Source organism: Megascapheus bottae, chromosome 18 (assembly GCF_031878675.1).
Source record: "Megascapheus bottae isolate mThoBot1 chromosome 18, mThoBot2.hap1, whole genome shotgun sequence".
Taxonomy (NCBI): Eukaryota; Metazoa; Chordata; class Mammalia; order Rodentia; family Geomyidae; genus Megascapheus; species Megascapheus bottae.
The window spans coordinates 27,156,523-27,175,975 of NC_143526.1; the positions used below are offsets into that span (position 1 = coordinate 27,156,523).

Consider the following 19,453-nt stretch of genomic DNA (forward strand, 5'->3'; position numbering starts at 1 on the left):
AGCCTGGCCTTCCTCAGGATGTATACTGTACCATCTGGAAGGAGAAGGGACAAAGCCAGAATACCTCCTGAGTTGAATGCTTTGCTATTTGTTGTCTGTGAATTTTTAGGCCATCCTTATTAGTCATTTTCCTCCATGAATCTTAAGCTTCATCTCTTCTAGTGTCAGTTTCCTCTGAGACTTTCTTCTCAAGGTTGGGTGACCTCATTAGTGCTCTACTCAGCCAGAGATGAGGAACTACATTGTTCTTTTCTTTTCTTTTATTATGGGGGGTCATGGGGCTTGAACTTGGCCTGGGTGCTGTCCTTGAACTCTTCAGCTCAAGGCTACCATCCTACCCTTGAGCCTGGGCTTTGTCCCTGAGCTCTTCAGCTCAAGGATACTCCCTACCCTTGAGCCAAGCCCCACATCCTGTTTTCTAGAAGTTAATTGAAGATAAGAGTCTAGATTCTTTTGTGTCCAGGCTGGCTTTGAACCTTGATCCTCAGATCTCAGCCTCCTGAGTAGTTAGGATTACAGGCTTGAGCTACTGGTGCCGGAGGAACTACATTGTTCTTGGAGCAAGATAAGAGCCTAAAGCTGAGGCTGTCACGTTATTACTGATGAGGGACTCACTAGACTGGACAGATAGAGGGAAAAAGAACAAGGGAAGGAGTGGATGCCTACTTTGTGAGGCCTTCTCTGTGCTAGTTCTCTGTATCTCTCCCAATTAGTCATTAACCAGAGGTCAGATTTAACAAGCTTTAAAACCACAAGAGTCAGGCCAGGAGTTTGGCCTAGTGGTAGAGTGCTTGCCTAGCATGCATGAAGACCTGGGTTTGATTCCTCGGTACCACATACATAGAAAAAAGCTGGAAATGGTGCTGAGGCTCAAGTGGTAGAGCTCTAGCCTTGAGAAAGTCCAAGGACAGTGCTCAGGCCCTGAGCTCAAGCCCAGGACTGGCACAAAAACAAACAAACAAACAAAAAAACCCCCACAAGAGCCAAGTATCAGTAGTTCATACCTGTAATCCTAGCTACTCAGGAAGCTAAGATCTGAGGATCACAGTTGGAATCCAGTCTAGGCACAGAAGTCTGTGAGACTCTTGTCTCCAATCAATGTCCAGAAAGCTTGAAACAGAAGTGTGGTAGAGTGCTAGCCTTGAGCAAAAAGCTTAGGGACAGTGCCCAGGAACTGAGTTCAAGCTCCAGGACTGGTACACACACACACACACACACACACACACACACACACACACACACACACACACACACACACACACACACACAATTGAGAGATCATCAGGCACCATGCCTTTCCTTTTCCTTTCCTTTTCTCAATTACTAGCCCCCTCACTTGACTCTTTCTCTCAGGGAAATCTCTCTGGGGAATCTTGTAGAAGCAAGGGAATGAGAAGGAAGTCTCAGTTGTAAAGGAAGGGTTCCAGCGCAGGCTGTGGGCTACTTACAACATCAGCAGGATGGCTGGGATGATCAGGCCTGGATTGGCGAGGAAGGCAAAGATCTTGCCTAGGAAGGTCGGGAAATCATTTTCAATGGTCTCCTGGAGAACGTCGTACATTCTGTTTTTCCCACTGGAAAGAGGAGTAGACACATGACAGCAAGCAGGAGTGCTGCAGGGTGTACCTGCCCTGTCCATACCCCGTGGCTCTGAAGCTGTCACTGCTTCCTGGCCTCTGCTCCAAATGGACTACAAGGAAACAAAGTCCTAAGAAGGTCTGCCACTTTGGTGAGCCTGTACAGCTGAGTCTGGACCCTAGCTCACAGCTTTCTGTCCTTGGCACCTACTTTATAACCTCTCAACTTACAATGGTCTTCTCTGATTCCTCCACACAAGAAAATGTATGGGGTTGTTTTTTTTTTTTTGTCTCACATTGTGTGTGTGTGTGTGTGTGTGTGTGTGTGTGTGTGTGTGTGTGTGTGTCCTGGGACTTAAACTAGGGCCTGGGTGCTATCTCTGAGCTTCTTTGGGTCAAGGCTGGCACTGTACCACTTGAGTCACAGCACCCATTCCTGCCTTTCTTAGTAGTTTTTTGGAGATAACAGTCCTATAGACTTTCCTGCCCAGGCTGGATCTCAGTCGTCTGAGTGGCTAGGATTATTGGCATGAGCCTCCAGTGCCCATCTTCTTTATTCTTTTAAGGTTTAGCCATGTTGCTCCAGCTAGCTCTAGACTCTTGGGCTCAATCGATCCTCCTACTTGAGCTTCTCAAATAACTGGGACTACAGGTGTGAGCCACCACACCCAGCTTTCTCATACACTCTAATAAGAGACTATTTCAGGTGATATAAGAAAAACCTGGGGCTTCCTGGCATAGAAAAAGTTCCCCTGAGACTGATAAAATGAAAACGTCCCATATCGGGTAGCATAGAGCATTTCCATTCTTGCAGAAAACTCTACTGAATGACACGGACGATTTATTTACTCGAAGTTCTATGACCTCTTACAAGCTGACATGAACTGGAAGTCTGAGCAAGGCCCTGTGGGCAGACTGCCTCGAGAGGACCTGTCCCCAGGCACTGGAGGTTCTGTACCTGAACGGGCCGCAGTCAAAGGAGGGCGGGAGGGACATGATGGTGTAGGCCACCGGCAGAAGGCTGAGGAAGAGCACGAGCAGCAGCAGGCCCATGTAGAAGTTGTTGGACCGGGAGGCTTTGAACACACGTTCGTGGGGGACATTGCTGCTCATCACCGCCCAACACTGGAAGTACATGGAGGTCAGCAGGCGGAGGACATTAATGCCCAACAGTCCTGGAGCGTAGAAGGAGCCCATCCTTGAAGGGCAGAAACGAGACACCTGGTTGGCCTGGTAGCAAGCAAGGTGAGGGAGTGCTGATAGGAGGAAATGGATGGATGGATTTCAGAGCACGAGACCAAGCTGCTTTTCTGTGGGTCTCAGGGGTAGGGACATTTAGTGAGGACATTTGTCACGCAGCCACAGCCATCCTGTCCTCAGGAGCATGACACACTCAGCCTTTCTGGCTTGGGCACTGGTCAAGATTTTACAGGGTTTCTACAACAGGTGCTAACCGTGGGATAGCGGCTGTCAGGCTTTCCCTAATATCCCAGGTGCCTTCGGCTCAAGTGAGGCAGCCTCGTCTTTCTTTCTGAAGGAGGAAGTTCCTAGTTCATTTAGCTGCCTCCTTCTTCCTCCTTTGCCTCTTTTCTTTCTCTTCCCTTCCCTTTTCTCTTTCCTCCTTCTTCGCCCCCTCCCCACTTTCTTCTCTCTCTTCTCTGTCTAGGTTACTTTCAAGTAGGACAGGGATGAGTCAGAAACTGCTGGGGTTCTCAACTAGCCTTGCCTTTTATTTTTCATACGAAAGATCCCTCTTTCAGAGGCTAAGGTGTCTTATCCAAACCCATGATGCTAGCCTCTAAAAAAATTATGAATCCTCAAATTCAGTGATCTATAAATAAACTGGATAACTCACCAGATCATTCCTTGATTGAAGATCAGACCCAGCACATTTCCACTAATATCAAATTCAGCATACGAAGGCTGCAGGAATGAGAGGGGGAGGGGGGGAGAGAGAGAGTTAAGTGTTGTCAGCCAGCTAATTGGCACCAATGCTAAGAGGCTGCTGTGTTGCCCCAATCTGATGTTTCTTTGTCAGGTTTCTGTTTGTTTGTGCTGATTTTAGGACTTGAACTCAGGGTGTGGACACTGTCCTTCAGCTTTTTTTTCCTCAAGGCTAACACTTTACCACTTGAGCCACAACTTCATTTCTAGCTTTATTATTATTATTATTATTTTCGTTTATTGGAGACAAAAGTCTTGTGGACCTTCCTGGTTGGGCTGGCTTTGAACCATAATTCTTAGAGCTCAGCATCCTGAGTAGTTAGGATTATATGTGAGCTCAGTAAGGTTTGGTTGTTTTTTTTTTCTGGTCAGTTGTAGGGCTTGAACTCTGGGCCTGGGCACTATCCCTGAGCTCCTTAGCTCAAGGCTACCATCCTATCCCTTGAGCCACAGTGCCATTTCTGTTTTTTTTTTTTTTCTGGTGGTTAATTGGAGTTAAGAGTCTTACAGACTTTAGTGCCCAGGCTGGCTTTGAACCACGACCCTCAGATTTCAGCTTCCCGATAGCTAGGATTACAGGCATGAGCCACTGCGCCCAGCTGTTTTTTACTGTGTGTGTGTGGGGGGTGGTGGTGGTAGTGGTCATGGGGCTTGAACTTGGCCCTGGGCACTGTTCCTGAGCTCTTCAGCTCAAGGCTACCACCCTACTCCTGGGCCTGGGTGTTGTCCCTGAGCTCTTCAGCTCAAGGCTACTGCCTTACCCTGGAGTCAAGCCCCACTTCCCATTTTCTAGAGGTTAATTAGAGATAAGAATCTCAGGTCTTTTTGTGCCTGGGCTGGCTTTGAATTTTGATCCTCAGATCTCAGCCTCCTGAGTAGCTAGGATTACAGGTGTGAGTCACCTCTTTCGGCAGGTTTTTTATTTTTAAAGAAAAGTTTTTGAGATTCTTAAAGCTAAAATTTTTCTCCAATAAAAACTGTTAATAGGCTGGGAATTTGGCCTAGTGGTAGAGTGCTTGCCTAGCATGCACAAATACCTGGGTTTGATTCCTACGTACCACATACATAGAAAAAAAAGCCGGAAGTGGTGCTGGGGCTCCTGTGGTAGAGCTCTAGCCTTGAGAAAGCCCAAGGACAGTGCTCAGGCCCTCAGCTCAAGCCCCAGACTGGCAAAAAAAAAAAAAAAACAAAAAACAGCCTACAGGCTGGCCCTATATTCCTGGGAGGAGCTTAGGAATATTTTGTTTCGTTTTGTTTTTGCCATTCCTGGGGCTTGAGCTCACGGCCTGAGCACTGTCCTTGGACTTTCTCAAGGCTAGAGTTCTACCACTTGAGCCACAGCACCATTTCTGGCTTTTTCTGTGTATATGGTACAGAGGAATTAAACCCAGGGCTTTGTGCATGCTAGGCAAGCACTCTACCACTAGGCCATACTCTTGGCACCTAAAGGAATATTTTGCACATGATTGAATCAGAAATTTACCTTGAAATTATAATCTAATAGTAAATCTAATAAATAATAAATACAAATAATTAATTGAAGAATCAAATGGAAAGACACCTTTATAACAAACAAAAAACAAATTATTCTTCTACCTGTCTTTTCTCCTTTCTTTCTCCAGTAGGAGAGTAGTTTGCAGAAAGGAAGATCAAAGCCAAGTGCCAGTGGCTTATGCCTGTGATCCTAGCTGCACAGAAGCTAAGATCTGAGGATTGTGACTCAAAGTCAACCAGAGCAGGAAAGTCCATGAGACCTGTATTTCTAACCAGTAAAAATTCAGAAGTGCAGGTATGGCTCAAGTGGTAGAGTGTTAGCCCTGAGTGAAAAGCCTAAGGGACAATGACCAGATCTGAAGTTAAAGCCCCAGGAACAACCAGTGTGCAGATATAAACCAAACCAAACAAACAAAAAGACTGATTCACATTTCCATCCTGACTAATTTTCATATTTGATGATTGTTAAATATTTGCAACAACATAAAGCTGAGGATCCTTGAAACATATTTATTTACATATCTGCTTCTCAATTTGTCTTCTAGAAGTGCAGATGAAAGGGTGATAAAAATAATGAAGAATAAGAAAAGGAGGAAAGGAGGATGGGCTGGAAGTTTGGCCTAGTGGTAGAGTGCTTGCCTAGCATGCATGAAGACCAGGATTCGATTCCTCAGTACCACATACACAGAAAAAGCTGGAAGTGGTGCTGTGGCTCAAGTAGTAGAGCTGTAGCCTTGAGGAAAGTCCAAGGACAGTGCTCAGGCCTAGGACTGGCAAAAAAAAAAAAGAAAAGAAAAGAAAAGAAAAGGAGGAATGCAAGTTTAGGGAAGAGAGAAAAGGAGGCCAGAAAAACCTAGATCAAAGTAGGAGAGCTGCATAATGCAAGTGCCTGTTGGGTAAAGGCTGGGAGTTTAGATTTTTTTTTTGTTGGTCATGGGGCTTGAACTCTAGGCCTGGAGCTCTGTCCCTGAGCTCTTCAGCTCAAGCCTACCACCCTGCTACTTGAGCCACAGGTCTACTTCCTGTTTTCTGGTGGTTAATCGGAGATAAGAGTCTTAAGGTCTTTTAGTGCCTGGACTGGCTTTGAACCGCATTCCTCAGATCTCAGCCTCTTGAGTAGCTAGGATTACAGGTGTGAGCCACTGCACCTGGCTCTAGTTTTTACATCTTTAAAATATGGGTTTTTGTTTTGTTATTTTTGCCAGTCCTGGGGCTTTGTGCATGCTAGGCAGGCACTCTACCATTAGGCCATGCTCCTGGTCTGTGAGTTTGATTCCTCAGTACCACATATATAGAAAAAGCCAGAAGTGGTAAAATATTAGCCTTGAGAAAGCCCAAGGACAGTGCCCAGGCCCTGAGTTCAAGCCCCAGGACTGGGAAAACAAAGACAAAATAAAGACATAAAATAGGAAGTATAGTCCAATTGTATCTTCTAAAATTTTTTTCTTAGATATAATTCCAGATGCTTATTTAAAAAATAAACTTGAGAATAACTTTGGAATCTTGCCGAAATTATAAATGAGTATGATGTTAGTATATCAAAGATGTCATCCTTTCTGTGCACCAGATTCTTTTGCCTATATTCTCAGACATGGTTCTGAAGTCTTCTATGGCTGGAGTTGAATAGGATTATTTAAAACTGCAGTGGTACTAAAAGAAAAATGGATGACAGAAACCTTTACTGAGGGTCTTACCTGCCAGGTACTCTAGTGTGGTCCAAGATGAGGGCTACAAAGGGAACCAAGATAGGGAGCCTGTCACCAGAAACCCAATGAAGGGAGGCTCCCTTCACCCCCAACACCAGTGACTGATGAGTCACCAATGAGGTGACATGCATAGGACAAATGAGTGGGCCAGAGATCTGGCAGATCATAGAAGGTCATTGTATACCATCTTGGCATTGATGACACATGTTTGGGATGAGCAGTTTGCTACCTAGATAAGCAAGAGGTGCATTCTGGGTAGAAAAACAAGAATCCTGGCATGTTTCAGGACTTGGTAGGACCTTCATATCCATCCTAGGATTTCAGCTTCCCTGATGAGGGGTAATGTTACTCAGGCATTTTCCCATCAAGTATCTTCTCAGATATGAGGTGTGTGATCTGCCTTTTTCCCAAGGCTGATGCCACCATGGCCCCCATAAGGTCACAAGGGGGAAAAAAACAGAATTGCTTCAATGAAAGCAACGAGGGCCCTGAAATAAAGGACATAAAGAAATACTTGCCTATATCACAGAACAGAGATTCGCATTAAGAATCCAAAGAAATGAGATGCACAAAAATGTATTTCCTAGTAATCCTCAAAGAAGATAGTTAGAACACCTTTACTGCGGAATGTATATGAACAGGTAACCTACAAAACCGGCCTCCAGGTCCCAGCACCAGCAGTGATTCATGAATCGGACAAAACAAGCCCGGAGAAAGTCCCCCACCAAGATGGTGATGTAAGTTACCAGCATGTCAGACACTGTCAGCCTCATGAACTCCTGCAAGAAGAAACACAGATAGTGGGCGTGGTCAGGGTTTTACCTTGCCTATTTCCCCTACTGACTACAGACACACAAACTCTCACCTGAACTCATTTCTAGGACCTTCTAGTTCTCCCTACCCCCCCTCTTGTTTTGTTTCAGTCCTGGGGCTTGAACTCAAAATCTGGGCATTGTCTTTTGTGTTCAAGGCTAGTATTCTGCCACTTTGGGGCACAGAGCCACTTCCCGGTTTTCCTTTTTTGGTAGTTAATTGGAGGTAAGAGTCTCACAGACTTTCCTGCCTATGCTGACTTCAGACCAAGATCCTTGGATCTCAGCATCCTGAGTAGCTAGGATATCAGGTGTGAGCCACCAGCGCTTGCCTAGCATGCACAAAGCCCTGGGTTTGATTCCAAACCACCTTCATAGAAAAAAACTGGAAGTGGTGCTGTGAATCTAATGGTAGAGTGCTAGCACAAGGACAGTGTCCAGGCCCTGAGTTCAAGCCTCAGGACTGGCAAAAAAAAAAAAAGTGGTGACATGAGAAAGGGTCTCTGGCTCTGGAAGATGCTTAATTTAAGGCACGGTTCTACAAATTATTAATTACATTACTTTGGAATAATCTTGGAACATTGGAGCAACCTTTTTTTTTTTTGGTGATACTTGAATTTGAACTCAGGGACTCTCAGTTGTGAGGCTTCAGCTCTGCCACTTGTGAGCCATACCTCCAAAATCTTATGCCTGGGCTAGCCTGGTATACTTGTGCTTCCTCACTGTTATGACACCTAGCCCATGGTTGAAATGGAGTCTCTTGAACTTTTATGATGAGTCTAGCTTTGAGTCATGATCTCCAGATCATGGAGATCTACTTCTCAAGTAGCTGAGTTTTTTCTCTATTATTATTATTATTATTATTATTATTATCATTAATATTATTAGTATTTGCCAGTCCTGGGCTTCAATTCAGAGACTGGTCACTGTCCTTGGGCTTTCTCAAGGCTAGAGCTCTACCCCTTGAGCCACAGCACCACTTCTGGGTTTTTATAGAAAAAAAGGCTAAAGTTCTACCACTTAAGCCACAGCACCACTTCCAGTTTTTCTATGTATGTGGTACCAAGGAATTGAACCTAGGGCTTTGTGCGTGCCAGGTAAGTACTCTACCACTAGGCCAAACTCCTGGCCAGGTAGCTGGGCTTATAGGCTTGAGTCACCATGTCTAGCTTCTGGAAACATCTTTTTTTTTTTTTTTTTTTTTTTGCCAGTCCTGGGCTTGAGCTCAGGGCCTGAGCACTGTCCTTGGACTTTCTCAAGGCTAGAGCTCTACCACTTGAGCCTCAGCACCACTTCCAGCTTTTTTCTATGTATGTGGTACCGAGGAATCGAACCCGGGTCTTCGTGCATGCTAGGCAAGCACTTTAATCACTAGGCCAAACTCCCGGCCCCTGGAAACATCTTTAAATTGATAATGATATCACCCCTGTAAGGTTAATGAGAAGCCTGGTGATTATGTATGCAAATTGCCTGGTATGTTGGTAATTCCCAGTGCATGGTTGTTGTCATTACTCAGATCTCCAGGTTAACAATCTGCTCTGAAATGTCAGTTTTCCCTGCTAAGACGTCATGTGGCCATCTATCCCTGGGAAATATAGCAGGCTCTTTTATCTGCTATAGATTGGTAGACAGATCTGGAAAGATCCATACCTTATGACTTTTTTTTTCCTGTACTGCAATTTGAACTTATGGCCTCCTGCTTAGGCAGGCACTCTACCACTTGAGTCATACCCGTAGCTTCTCATTATAATATTTAAGATAGAAATAGGGAGCTGGGAGTTTAGCCTAGTGGTAGAGTGCTTGCCTAGCAAGCATGAAGACCTGGATTTTATTCCTCAGTACCACATACATAGAAAAAGCTGGAAGTGGTGCTGTGGCTCAAGTGGTAGAGCTCTAGCCTTGAGAATGCCCCAGGACAGTGCTCAGGCCCTGAGCTCAAGCCCAGGACTGTTTTTTTTTTTTTTTTTTTTTTTTATGGTAGAAATAGATTTGGAGTTCTTAGGGAGCACAGGATTCCCCTTATTTTATAGTTTCCAAAATGATTAAGAAGTGCTTATTTTTTTTTCTTAAAAGTACTTTAAAAAGGAAAATTTTTTTGTATTTTTTATTTACATTTTATATTTTTGTACATATTGTTAGGGGTCAGCCATTTTTAATGATCTCGGATGACCAAACCAGCCTTCAGAGCATTCTGTCCTACTTCTGACTACTTGTGGTGTGACCATGTTCATTATAATCTCAAAGGAGAAAAAAAACCTTGTAAAAAAAGCAAAAAAAACCAATCTTATTCCGAGCATTCCAGTAACTTTTTTTGTGTATGTACTTAGCTGTACTATAAAGTAGTTGGTTTGTATGAGATGGTTAAAAAGGCCAAAGATAAAAAGGTTTCTTTTTTTTCCTTTTGTCTATGAAGTTGCTGTTTATTATTTTTTTTTGGTCTGTTTGATGCATGTATGAAACAATGTTGTCCAACAATAAACCGGAATTTTATTTTGCTGAGTTGTTCTAACAAAAAAAAAAAAAGAAAAGAAAAGAAAAGATGGTTGATGAGAGCTTAGGGTTTTTGCATACGTGGGAATACCAAGGAAGGAAAACAAAGAATCAAGACTAAAAGCAAGGGGTCACCTTTGTACTCACAATGCCCACTGCTGTCTCCCAGCAAGAACCCCGGGGCACATCTGCAGGGTGCAAGGCTGGCCGGGGGACACTGTCATTCCAACCTGAGGAATTGTAATAGTTAAACAGGGTCCAGTGAGTGATGTTCTTTATTGTCTCTTCCTTAGACAGCTAGAACAGAAGATGGAGATGTTGGGTTGGAAGGAGCCAGTAACAGTTCAACTCTTTCCACAGGAGCAATTACATTAGTCAGTGCTATAATTCTGCCATCTGGACTCTGCCTCCTGGACAGAGTCATTTCAGAAATGCTGTAAAGTCTTTGGTTCTTCACTGTTAGCTCAACATCTTCTCTAACTAAGCATCCACCTACCCATCCATCCATCTATCCATCCATCCACCCACTCACCCATCCATCTATTTACCCACCCATCCATCTAACTACCTACCCATCTGTCTGTTCACCCCCACACCAATTCATCCACCTGCCCATCCATCCATCTACCCACTCATCCAACCAGTCATTCATTCTTTTTTGAAAATAATTTATTCCAGCTCTACTTTGGGCATATCAGATAGTGGTGACCCAGGAGTAATAAAGAGAGATGAAGCTTCTCTCGGGAAGTTCACAATCTCATAAACAACAGAAATGAACAGACAATTATGGAACAGTCATATGAGCTGTGGGGGATTTTCTCTGGAGGTTGAAGACTTCCTGGAGGCAGTGATATTTGGCCACAAACTTCAGGAAGGATCAGTTAAGTAGTTATAGAAAGAAATGAGAGAGAGAGAGAGAGAGAGAGAGAGAGAGAGAGAGAGAGAGAGAGAGAGAGAGAGAGAGAGAGAGAGAGAGAGGGGGGGGGGGGATAAAACTTTGCCCCTTGGAGATAATGTGTGGAGGGTGGGACAGACTCTTGGGATAGAAAGGAAGGAACAGAATGAGGAAAAAGGCCACAGTCGATCAATCCCACACTTAGAACTTTCCAATCTTTAGTTTCCTGTTAATCTCAGGAAAAAGTTCCTGCAGGGCAATAGTTGGGATGGAGGACTGGGGAATACTTATCATCTGGCCCTCCTCTCTCCAGTCTAATTTCTCACTTCTTTCCCTCCACTCCATTCTCCAGCCATCCTCAACACCCCTGTGGTACCACTGGTTCCCTCTTGCTTTTCTAACTTCTGTTAAGATTCCCCAAGCTGGAGTCTAGACCACCTTCTTGCATTTCCCTATTGCTCTGGACTTGTTCTCAACACAGCACATCCATCTCCTGCTGTATTGAGTGAGTCTGTCTCCCACCCCAGAGCGTGAAGGTATTTGAAACAGTGAGTGCTCACTGTGAGTGCTCAAACAGTGAGTGCTCTGCAACATTATGGAGCCTCGATGGGCCACAAAGTCAACCATGGCATATCACCTTTCTAGGATATTGCTTAAATCACAATATAGAAAGGGATACAAATAAAATATTACCAAATAACATGAAAAACCCTCGAAAACATATAACCTAAGGAAAAAAAATCAAGAAAGAATCTGCAGTCACTGGGTCATTGGTGGTTTCTTCTTCATTTTTCTTTCCTGAACGTCTAACATTCATTTCATTAGTAGAAGTTATGCATGGGTGAAAAGTATTGTATTTCAAAAGAAAATACAGTGGGTAGTAGGCCTTGGTGGTGCTTATGGTTTTTACCTTGAGGTGGACGTCATCCATCAGGGCCAAGAGAAACGTATATAGGTTTCCCAGGAAGAGGGCGAAGATACGCCCCAGCTGCCACTTCAGCCCAATGCGTGGATGGTAATTCTCCAGGGCAGCGATGGTTTCGAACAGAGGAGGGCAAAACATTCCAAGCAGGGACATCACAATCTCCACCTGAGCAATCCCAGAAAGCCTGGGTTATTTGCATTATCAAGCTTACCTCATGTGGCCCCCCATTCCTATACCCCACGGCCATCTGTCTCCCCGAGACCCGCTTCTCTGATTCCCAAAGTGCCCTTGGGCTGCTCCATCTCTCTGTGTGGCCCTGGCTTAGCCATCAACATAGCCTGAACAGTCAGCCCGTGCCCACACATCGTAATTCCAGGGGGTACTGGCTGCTTTTCTGATTGTTGTGATTAATATTGAGTTGAAAAGCAAACTTCCCTTGAGGAACAAGTGAGTTAATGTATGAGGTAGTGCTTGGTGTTCTATAAAAGTTGTGAGTTAGGCAGCAATCACCTTGGTAAACCTTAACTCAAGAGCACCGAAGATAGGAAACTTGGGTCATAGAAGGGAACCAACAGTAGAAGTTAGGAATGGGGTTAAGACTTTGACATTTGAGTTAGAATGCGTGCGCGCACGTGTGTGTGTGTGTGTGTGTGTGTGTGTGTGTGTGTGTGTGTGTGTACTGGGGCTTGAACTCAGGGCCTTGAGGTCTCACCTAGCTTATTCTCTCAAGACAGTCACCCTACCACTTGAGCCACACCTCTACTTCTGGCTTTTTGGTAGTTAACTGGAGATAAGAGTCCCATGCCTGACTGGCTTCAATTCTTGATCTTCACATCTCAGCCTTCTGAGTAGCTAGGCTGAAGAATCATCTTCTTTAATAATTGGTATTAGGACAGCTGGGTACCTAGCTAATTGACACGTTGCCTATATTCTAGTTTTATGGAGTTCATAAATCTCAGCTCCCAAATTCTAATAACAGATGATTCTCAGTTTAAAATGCTCATGCTACTTGAAAGTGATATGATTTTACTTTTTGCAACACATCTTATAAAACAGACTTTCAGGAATTCTACCGAATGGCACGAGAACCAGTGATTCTAGCTTTTCCTTCCACCAGTGATGTCCTTCTTACCTCATTCCTTTCATACCAGCTGACATTCTGCATTTTGGAGAATTCCTGGGATCGCTTTACCACAAAGTAAATGAGGTATCCACTTCCACACAAGCAGCAGATGATGAGAAAGTTGGCCAGGACACGAAGGAATCTTGTGAGATGGACATTTTCTTCTTTGTTACTCTCCTGTTCATCCACTATTGATTCCTTAGTATGTGCAAAGGAGATATGACTAATGTCAGCCTAAGAAGCAACAAGAGCCATGCTTGTTGGCTCTCTGAAAATACTACTTCCTTGTATTTCCAGAAATAAATAACAGAGGGGTGATGGAATGCCCTGTGCCCAGTGAAGAGTTATTTTCTTTAAGAAAGTAATTGTTATTGTTATTGTATGTGTGCTGGTCCTTCAGCTTGAATCCAGGGCCTAGGTTCTTCTACTCAAAGCTAGTGTTCTATCACTTTGAGCCAAAGCTCTACTTCTGGTTTTCTGGTAGTTAATTGGAGATAGAGTCTCACAGACTTGCCTTTCACAGTACTGACTCTGAATGGTGATCCTCAGATCTCAGCCTCCTGAGTAGCTAGGATTACAGGTGTGAGCCACCAATGCCTCGGTTAAGACTAGCTCCCTACCACTTGAGCCACCCCTTAGGTAATTTACCACAGAAAAAAAGTTGACAAATGTTCCAAGTGAGCCCCTTCATTTCCTCCACAGAAAGCAATTTTGTGAGGAAATAGACAATTCCAGATCTTAGTAGCCAGGAGTTTTAGCAATGTAAGAAATAGATAGTGGGTACTTGCCATGAGCAGTCTTTCTGGAAGGCTGGAGAGCTGAACTTGTGTGACGGGTAAAACTCTTTCCACAGATTATTTGTAGATCCCATTTCCTATGTCTTTGCTGGGAGAAATTTCCTAGACACTAGAGGGACCCAGAGTCCCTCTGTCCCTTAGGGGAGCAGGAGCTCCCCTGGGATGCCTACCTTGAAGCTGGTAGTGATGGAGGCATATTTGTTGTCGGCTGTCTCTGAATTCCCAATCAGGTAGTCCCAGCTGGTGAACATCTTGAAGCTGAAGGTGAAGTTATCATTCTCGCCCTCACCTGTGCTCCCCTGGGTATTGCTGGCCATCCTGGAGAATAACGAAGCCCCATCAGCAAACCTACCTTGCTTCTGCAACATTAAACTTGGCCTGCGCTTTGGGCAGCTCTGATATTGGCTTGAAAACTTCCCACTCCCCCCACCACATTCAGAGTCCCCTGAAAAACATACATGGCCTCCACTGGACCACAAGAAGCCCATGGGCTCCAGGACCCGTGACCATGTCCTCTGCCCTTGTACTTGGTTTCCTGTGGCTTGTGTGCACTGCAAATACACTTGCGAGTTCTTTAAGAGGACCCCCCTCTTAAGCCATCTGTTTTCTTGGATGATACGTCTATTTCTCTCTGATATATAGTGACCCCTGGAGAGGTTGATAAGGCCATCAGGTAACACATCCTTTTCTAAAGCAAGCTTGGCTTGAAGAACCTTGGGCTTTCCTTGTCACCCACCTGTTTTATCCTACCTCTCCATGCTCCTAGGAGTTTATCCCAGTGTAGCTGTGGGCACCATGGCATTCCAAGAAGGGCCTTTGTTGATACTCTAGGGGATTTTGTGTTCCTTTCTCATGTCTTTATACTTTTGGTCTTTTGTTTTTGCTATTTTGTACGACTTCAGCTTTTTCAGTCTATCATCAAAAACATCCTCTATCCCTCTGCTTATGAAAGATCAAAGCAGGCAGAAAAAACAAATAACATGAGGGCCAAGAAATAAAAGCAAGCCTTCTTGTTCTTTCTCTTTTGTTTAATAGTGCTAAGTGGCTAGATATCATCTCATGCTCACCGGCGAGTGCTGGCTAGGGTCTAATGAGGAGCAGTACCTGCTCCATGAGAGGACACAGGAGCCATTTCATGGGTTCTAACCAGGCTTTGAGAATGCTCAGGAGACACAGCTGCCTGTGCTTCCCTGGGATTAGCGGACCCTTGTGGTTCTTCTGAGGGGCAATTGAGCCCTTGTGGTCAGTTTTCTACAGAGGATTGTGATTCTAACTCCACAGCTCTTAGCAATGGCAGATGGAATCCCCTAGCTCTGCTGAAGGTAATTCATGAGCATGGCCAATATTTCCCTAAGGGAGTATTAATGAAGAGGCACAGTCCTATTCCGAGGTCATTTCTGACCACAGTGACAGGCAGATGTTGGGATAGAGAGGTTGTAGTGATCCATCTCAGATGTATTTATTTAGCATAAAGTCATTGTTTTATCTTCATAAGTGCTAGGCTTAGTTCTAACTTAGAATCCAAGTTCTAGAGAAAAGCAGAAATAAGCCTTGAAAACCCTCCAGCCTCACTTTACCAGATACCCTTGAGCCATTCTGGACTTCTGGAAGTTTGGGGACATACAAGACTATTTGCTATCTCAAGTCCTTTGAACCTGTTCTTCCTTTGTATAAAATCCTGCATTTCAGACTTTCAGCATTGCTGACAATTCTCAACCTCATGTAAAGGTGTTTGTATATCATTTTTTAGAACTTTCCATATTTCCTGGCTTATAGCTTTTTTTTTTTTTTTTGCCATTCCTGGGCTTGAGCTCAGGGCCTGAGCACTGTCCTTGGGCTTTCTTAAGGCTAGAGATCTACCACTTGAGCCTCAGTACCACTTCTGGATTTTCTTCTATGTATGTGGTACCGCGGAATCGAACCCGGGTCTTCGTGCATGCTAGGCAAGCACTCTACCACTAGGCCAAACTCCCGGCCCTGGATTATAGCTTTTATACTCACACATGATCATCTGCATTTGCTTTGTGTATCTGTTTCCATGGTTTCTTTTTAAGGGCACCATTAGAAAGGAAGTAGCCACAGTAGGACCTAGTGAAAGACTGTTTCTGTGATGAAAAGTCAAAATCAGTTTAGGAGACAGTCATACTTACGATCTAATGACAATCATCAAGCTGTAACCGAATACGCTGACTCCCACCATAAAGTAAGCCATGGGAAGCCTGTACCTCAGCCACCCAATAGTTCTCTGGTTGTTGTAGTAGCCATAAAAGAGGGCGGAATACTTGATGTAGCCCTGTAGGACAGCAATGCAAATGCTCAGGGTTTGGAAGTTCAGAACTGACAGTCAGCAGACCCTTCCATTCTACCAGAGATTTGGGTCTCAGAGTTTGAACCGAGTCTAAAGGGACAAAGGCAGAGTTCTAGTTGTTCATGTTCTTCCTCTTAGTTCCCCAGTGACTCCAGGGTTTACCCCTCCCTTTCTTCACACATCCCTAACATGAAGAATGCTTGGAGATACATGAGAGAGGGGAGAGTGCTGTGAGCTTCATGATGAAATTAGGGGGTCAAGGTTGTGTGCATGTGTGTGACCATACGTGTCTGTAAAGTTCCCAGTTATTTCTCTCATCCTGAGGTCTGAACACCATGTCTGTAATCCTAACTCCTCAGGGGAGGCTGAGATTTAAGGAACGTGGTTCAAAGCCAACCTGGGCAGGAAAGTCTATGAGACTCTTATCTCCAATTAGCCACCCAAAGAGCCAGAAGTGGAGCTGTGGCTCAAATGGTAGAGTGCCAACCTTGAGCAGAAAAGCTCAGGGACAGGCCCAGAGTTCAAGTGCCAGTACCCACACCCATGCCCTCCCCCCCCCTCCCCGCCCCCCATGACAAACACAGGACTAGAGAGGAGGGAGCTACAGCAGGCAGTGAGAGAACACTGGCAACTCCTTCCATTTGGGAGTGGGAGGCAATGACTATCTGAGGTAGGAAAGTGACAGGGTCAGAGTCCCATTTAGATAGTTCTCTTTGGGAGCAGATGGAAAGATGCAATCTGGGATCTTAAGGGCCACATATAGACAAGGAGATGAGGGAGAAAATTCCTGCATCTCTCTGGATAGAATGAGGGCTTGGTCAAAGCAGAGCTATAGGAAAATCATTTTATCTATTTGATCCTACTTGATGAAAGCACCAGTTTTCCCAATAACTAAATGGATCCTCGCAGGCTTCTCTATGCAACCTTTGGCTTTCCAAGCACACAATGGAAGTTTGTTGGTGTGTTGTTGATACCTCAAAATCCCAAAGGACAGAGAAGTCCATGGCCTTTGCTTCCTCAGCCCGAGGCACAGTCTTCCGGGGGATACTTCCATAGGGCATGCCCATCAGAACCTGGCAACAGACAGAGGGACATAAGAACAAATGAGACAGGTAGAGACTGGATTGGACATTTCCTCCCAGAGCAGGGGATAACTGTTTTCCTCTTTTAATAATATTAATTGGTTGGGAGTTTGGCCTAGTGGGAGAGTGCTTGCCTGGCATGCACGAAGACCTGGGTTTGATTCCTCAGTACCAGATACATAGAAAAAGCCAGAAGTGGTGCTGTGGCTCAAATGATATAGTGCTAGCCTTGAGAAAGCTCAAGGACAGTGTTCAGGCCCTGAGTTCAAACCCCAGGCAAAAAATAATATTAAACATTTTCCTCATTTAAAAAACGTAATACTCATTGTACAAAGTATAGAGAAGAGCATTTAAAAATTACATATTGGCCGGGAGTTTGGCCTAGTGGTAGAGTGCTTGCCTAGCATGCATGAATACCCAGGTTCTATTCCTCAGTACCACATACATAGAAAAAAGCCAGAAGTGGTGCTGAGGCTCAAGTGGTAGAGCTCTAGCCTTGAGAAAGTCCCTGAGCCCAAGCCCAAGACTGGCCAAAAAAAAAAAAAAGAAAGAAAAATTACATATCATTACCAGGCCCCAATGCTCACACCTGTAATCCTAGCTACTCAGGAAGCTGAGATTTGACAGTCATAGTTTGAAGCCAGCTCACAAAGGAAAACCTGAGAGACTCTTATTTCCAATTAACCACAAAAAGGTATGATGAAAGGTAGAAAAATTTCTTTCTTACCTCAGAAACATAAGCATTTTGGTTCCTTTATTTTGTACTGAACTATCTGGGCAATTATGTGAATGGAGAATTTTAAATAAAAAAGAGTGCCAACATTGAGGGTAATCACTGAGTTTGGCACCAGCCTGAGCTACATAGAAAGATCCTGTCTCCCCCACACTCCCCCACCAAATTATTTTTAGTGATCTTAGCAAAACAAAGTACTTGAAAAATATAAGTGAAGACAATGGCCATGGTAAGCCTTAACACACAACAAAATAAAATGACTTCAAAATATCCAACCATCTATATATGTACCGTCAACATACTCAACAGATTCCCCATTGCTGGACAAAATAGCATTTCTTGCTCTGCCTGAGTATTCTCATACACCTGCTCTTATTCACATCCTTGCTTATACAGAAAGTCAGAACTGGCTTAAATTTATACATTCATTTAGTATAGATTTTCCCCCCCTGTGAAGATAAGAATAGCAAGTTCTGTTGCTGTTGTTGTTTTTACCTCTGGAATTATCACTAGACCAAATATTAAACCAAAAAGGACAAGGTTGACTCCATACATCCACCGGAGGAAGATGAAATAAGATGCCACGGAAGAACCAAAGTGACCTGTAAGCGGGAAAAGATGTAGATCTAAGATGAAGAGCACTGACTCCTCTGAGTGCTTCTTGTGTGTTTTAGGTTCATATTGTGACATCCTGACCTCCATTGCCTTTTAGTGGATGAATAAACCCGGGATTGTGTGAGGGTCCATAGACCTGACTCAGCACCCACAACTAGACAGCCAGGAAGTCCAGTTTAAACCTTGTTCCTTCTAGTCTCCAGGCCAATTGGCTGAGGAAGTTCTTTCCTTCCTTAAGGAAACATGGACACAATCCAATCCAAAGGCCAGTAGACAACCCAAGTCCTTGGCAGAAATCAGCTAAGAGAACTTACTTTCAATGTCTTTGATCTTCATTTCCCAGGGGATACACTGAGTCTTGAAATTACCAAAGTCTCTCTTAAACTTGACCCATTTCTGAAATGAAACAATTAAAACACTCAGTAACTATAATGTGGAGCTGGAGCACAAGGAGGCAGTGGAGGGGACATACTGATAGAGTCCCTTAAATGTGAGGTTGACATGTGGGTGACTGAGGATGCCATCTGGGAGCCCCCATCTTGTGCAACCTTGAGTCTAGGCTCCCTAACCTTTGCCTCCCCCGTGTGAGGGATGGTGGGATTCTTCCCAGAGTTGCCAGTGCAACAGCAACTCATTTGTATTTGTCTCCAGTGCTGATGATACCTCAGATTTAGACAGTTTATGCCTATTAACTTAGAAATTCTGTGTACAGTTTCTCATTTGGGGACATTGAATTTGGTTAGTAACTTTGAATACAACTTTTTTTCATCTTAAAACAAAAATTCAAGGGAAAGAGAGATTTCACAAGTCTTTTTTTTTTTTTTTGGCCAGTCCTGGCTGTGGGCTCAGGGTATGAGCACAGTCCTTGGGTTTTCTCAAGGCTAGAGCTCTACCACTTGTGCCACAGTACCCCTTCTGGCTTTTTTCTATGTATGTGGTACTAAGGAATCGA

The 19,453-nt window shown here is 44.2% G+C and overlaps 1 protein-coding gene across 1 annotated transcript in view; it reads right to left on the bottom strand.

Moving 5' to 3' along the window:
• Tmc2 (transmembrane channel like 2) overlaps positions 1 to 19,453 on the bottom strand; it is a 40,348-nt gene that overhangs the window by 4,867 nt on the left and 16,028 nt on the right. Inside the window, exons 6-17 of the mRNA XM_090352802.1 lie at positions 18,816 to 18,897; positions 18,382 to 18,488; positions 17,046 to 17,144; positions 15,914 to 16,056; positions 13,934 to 14,081; positions 12,976 to 13,164; positions 11,829 to 12,008; positions 10,171 to 10,320; positions 7,372 to 7,500; positions 3,433 to 3,500; positions 2,536 to 2,775; positions 1,449 to 1,574 (exon numbers count right to left, since the gene is read on the bottom strand). Of these exons, the coding sequence (XP_090208928.1) occupies positions 1,449 to 1,574; positions 2,536 to 2,775; positions 3,433 to 3,500; positions 7,372 to 7,500; positions 10,171 to 10,320; positions 11,829 to 12,008; positions 12,976 to 13,164; positions 13,934 to 14,081; positions 15,914 to 16,056; positions 17,046 to 17,144; positions 18,382 to 18,488; positions 18,816 to 18,897 (1,661 nt within the window). The remainder of the gene's footprint in view (positions 1 to 1,448; positions 1,575 to 2,535; positions 2,776 to 3,432; positions 3,501 to 7,371; positions 7,501 to 10,170; positions 10,321 to 11,828; positions 12,009 to 12,975; positions 13,165 to 13,933; positions 14,082 to 15,913; positions 16,057 to 17,045; positions 17,145 to 18,381; positions 18,489 to 18,815; positions 18,898 to 19,453) is intronic.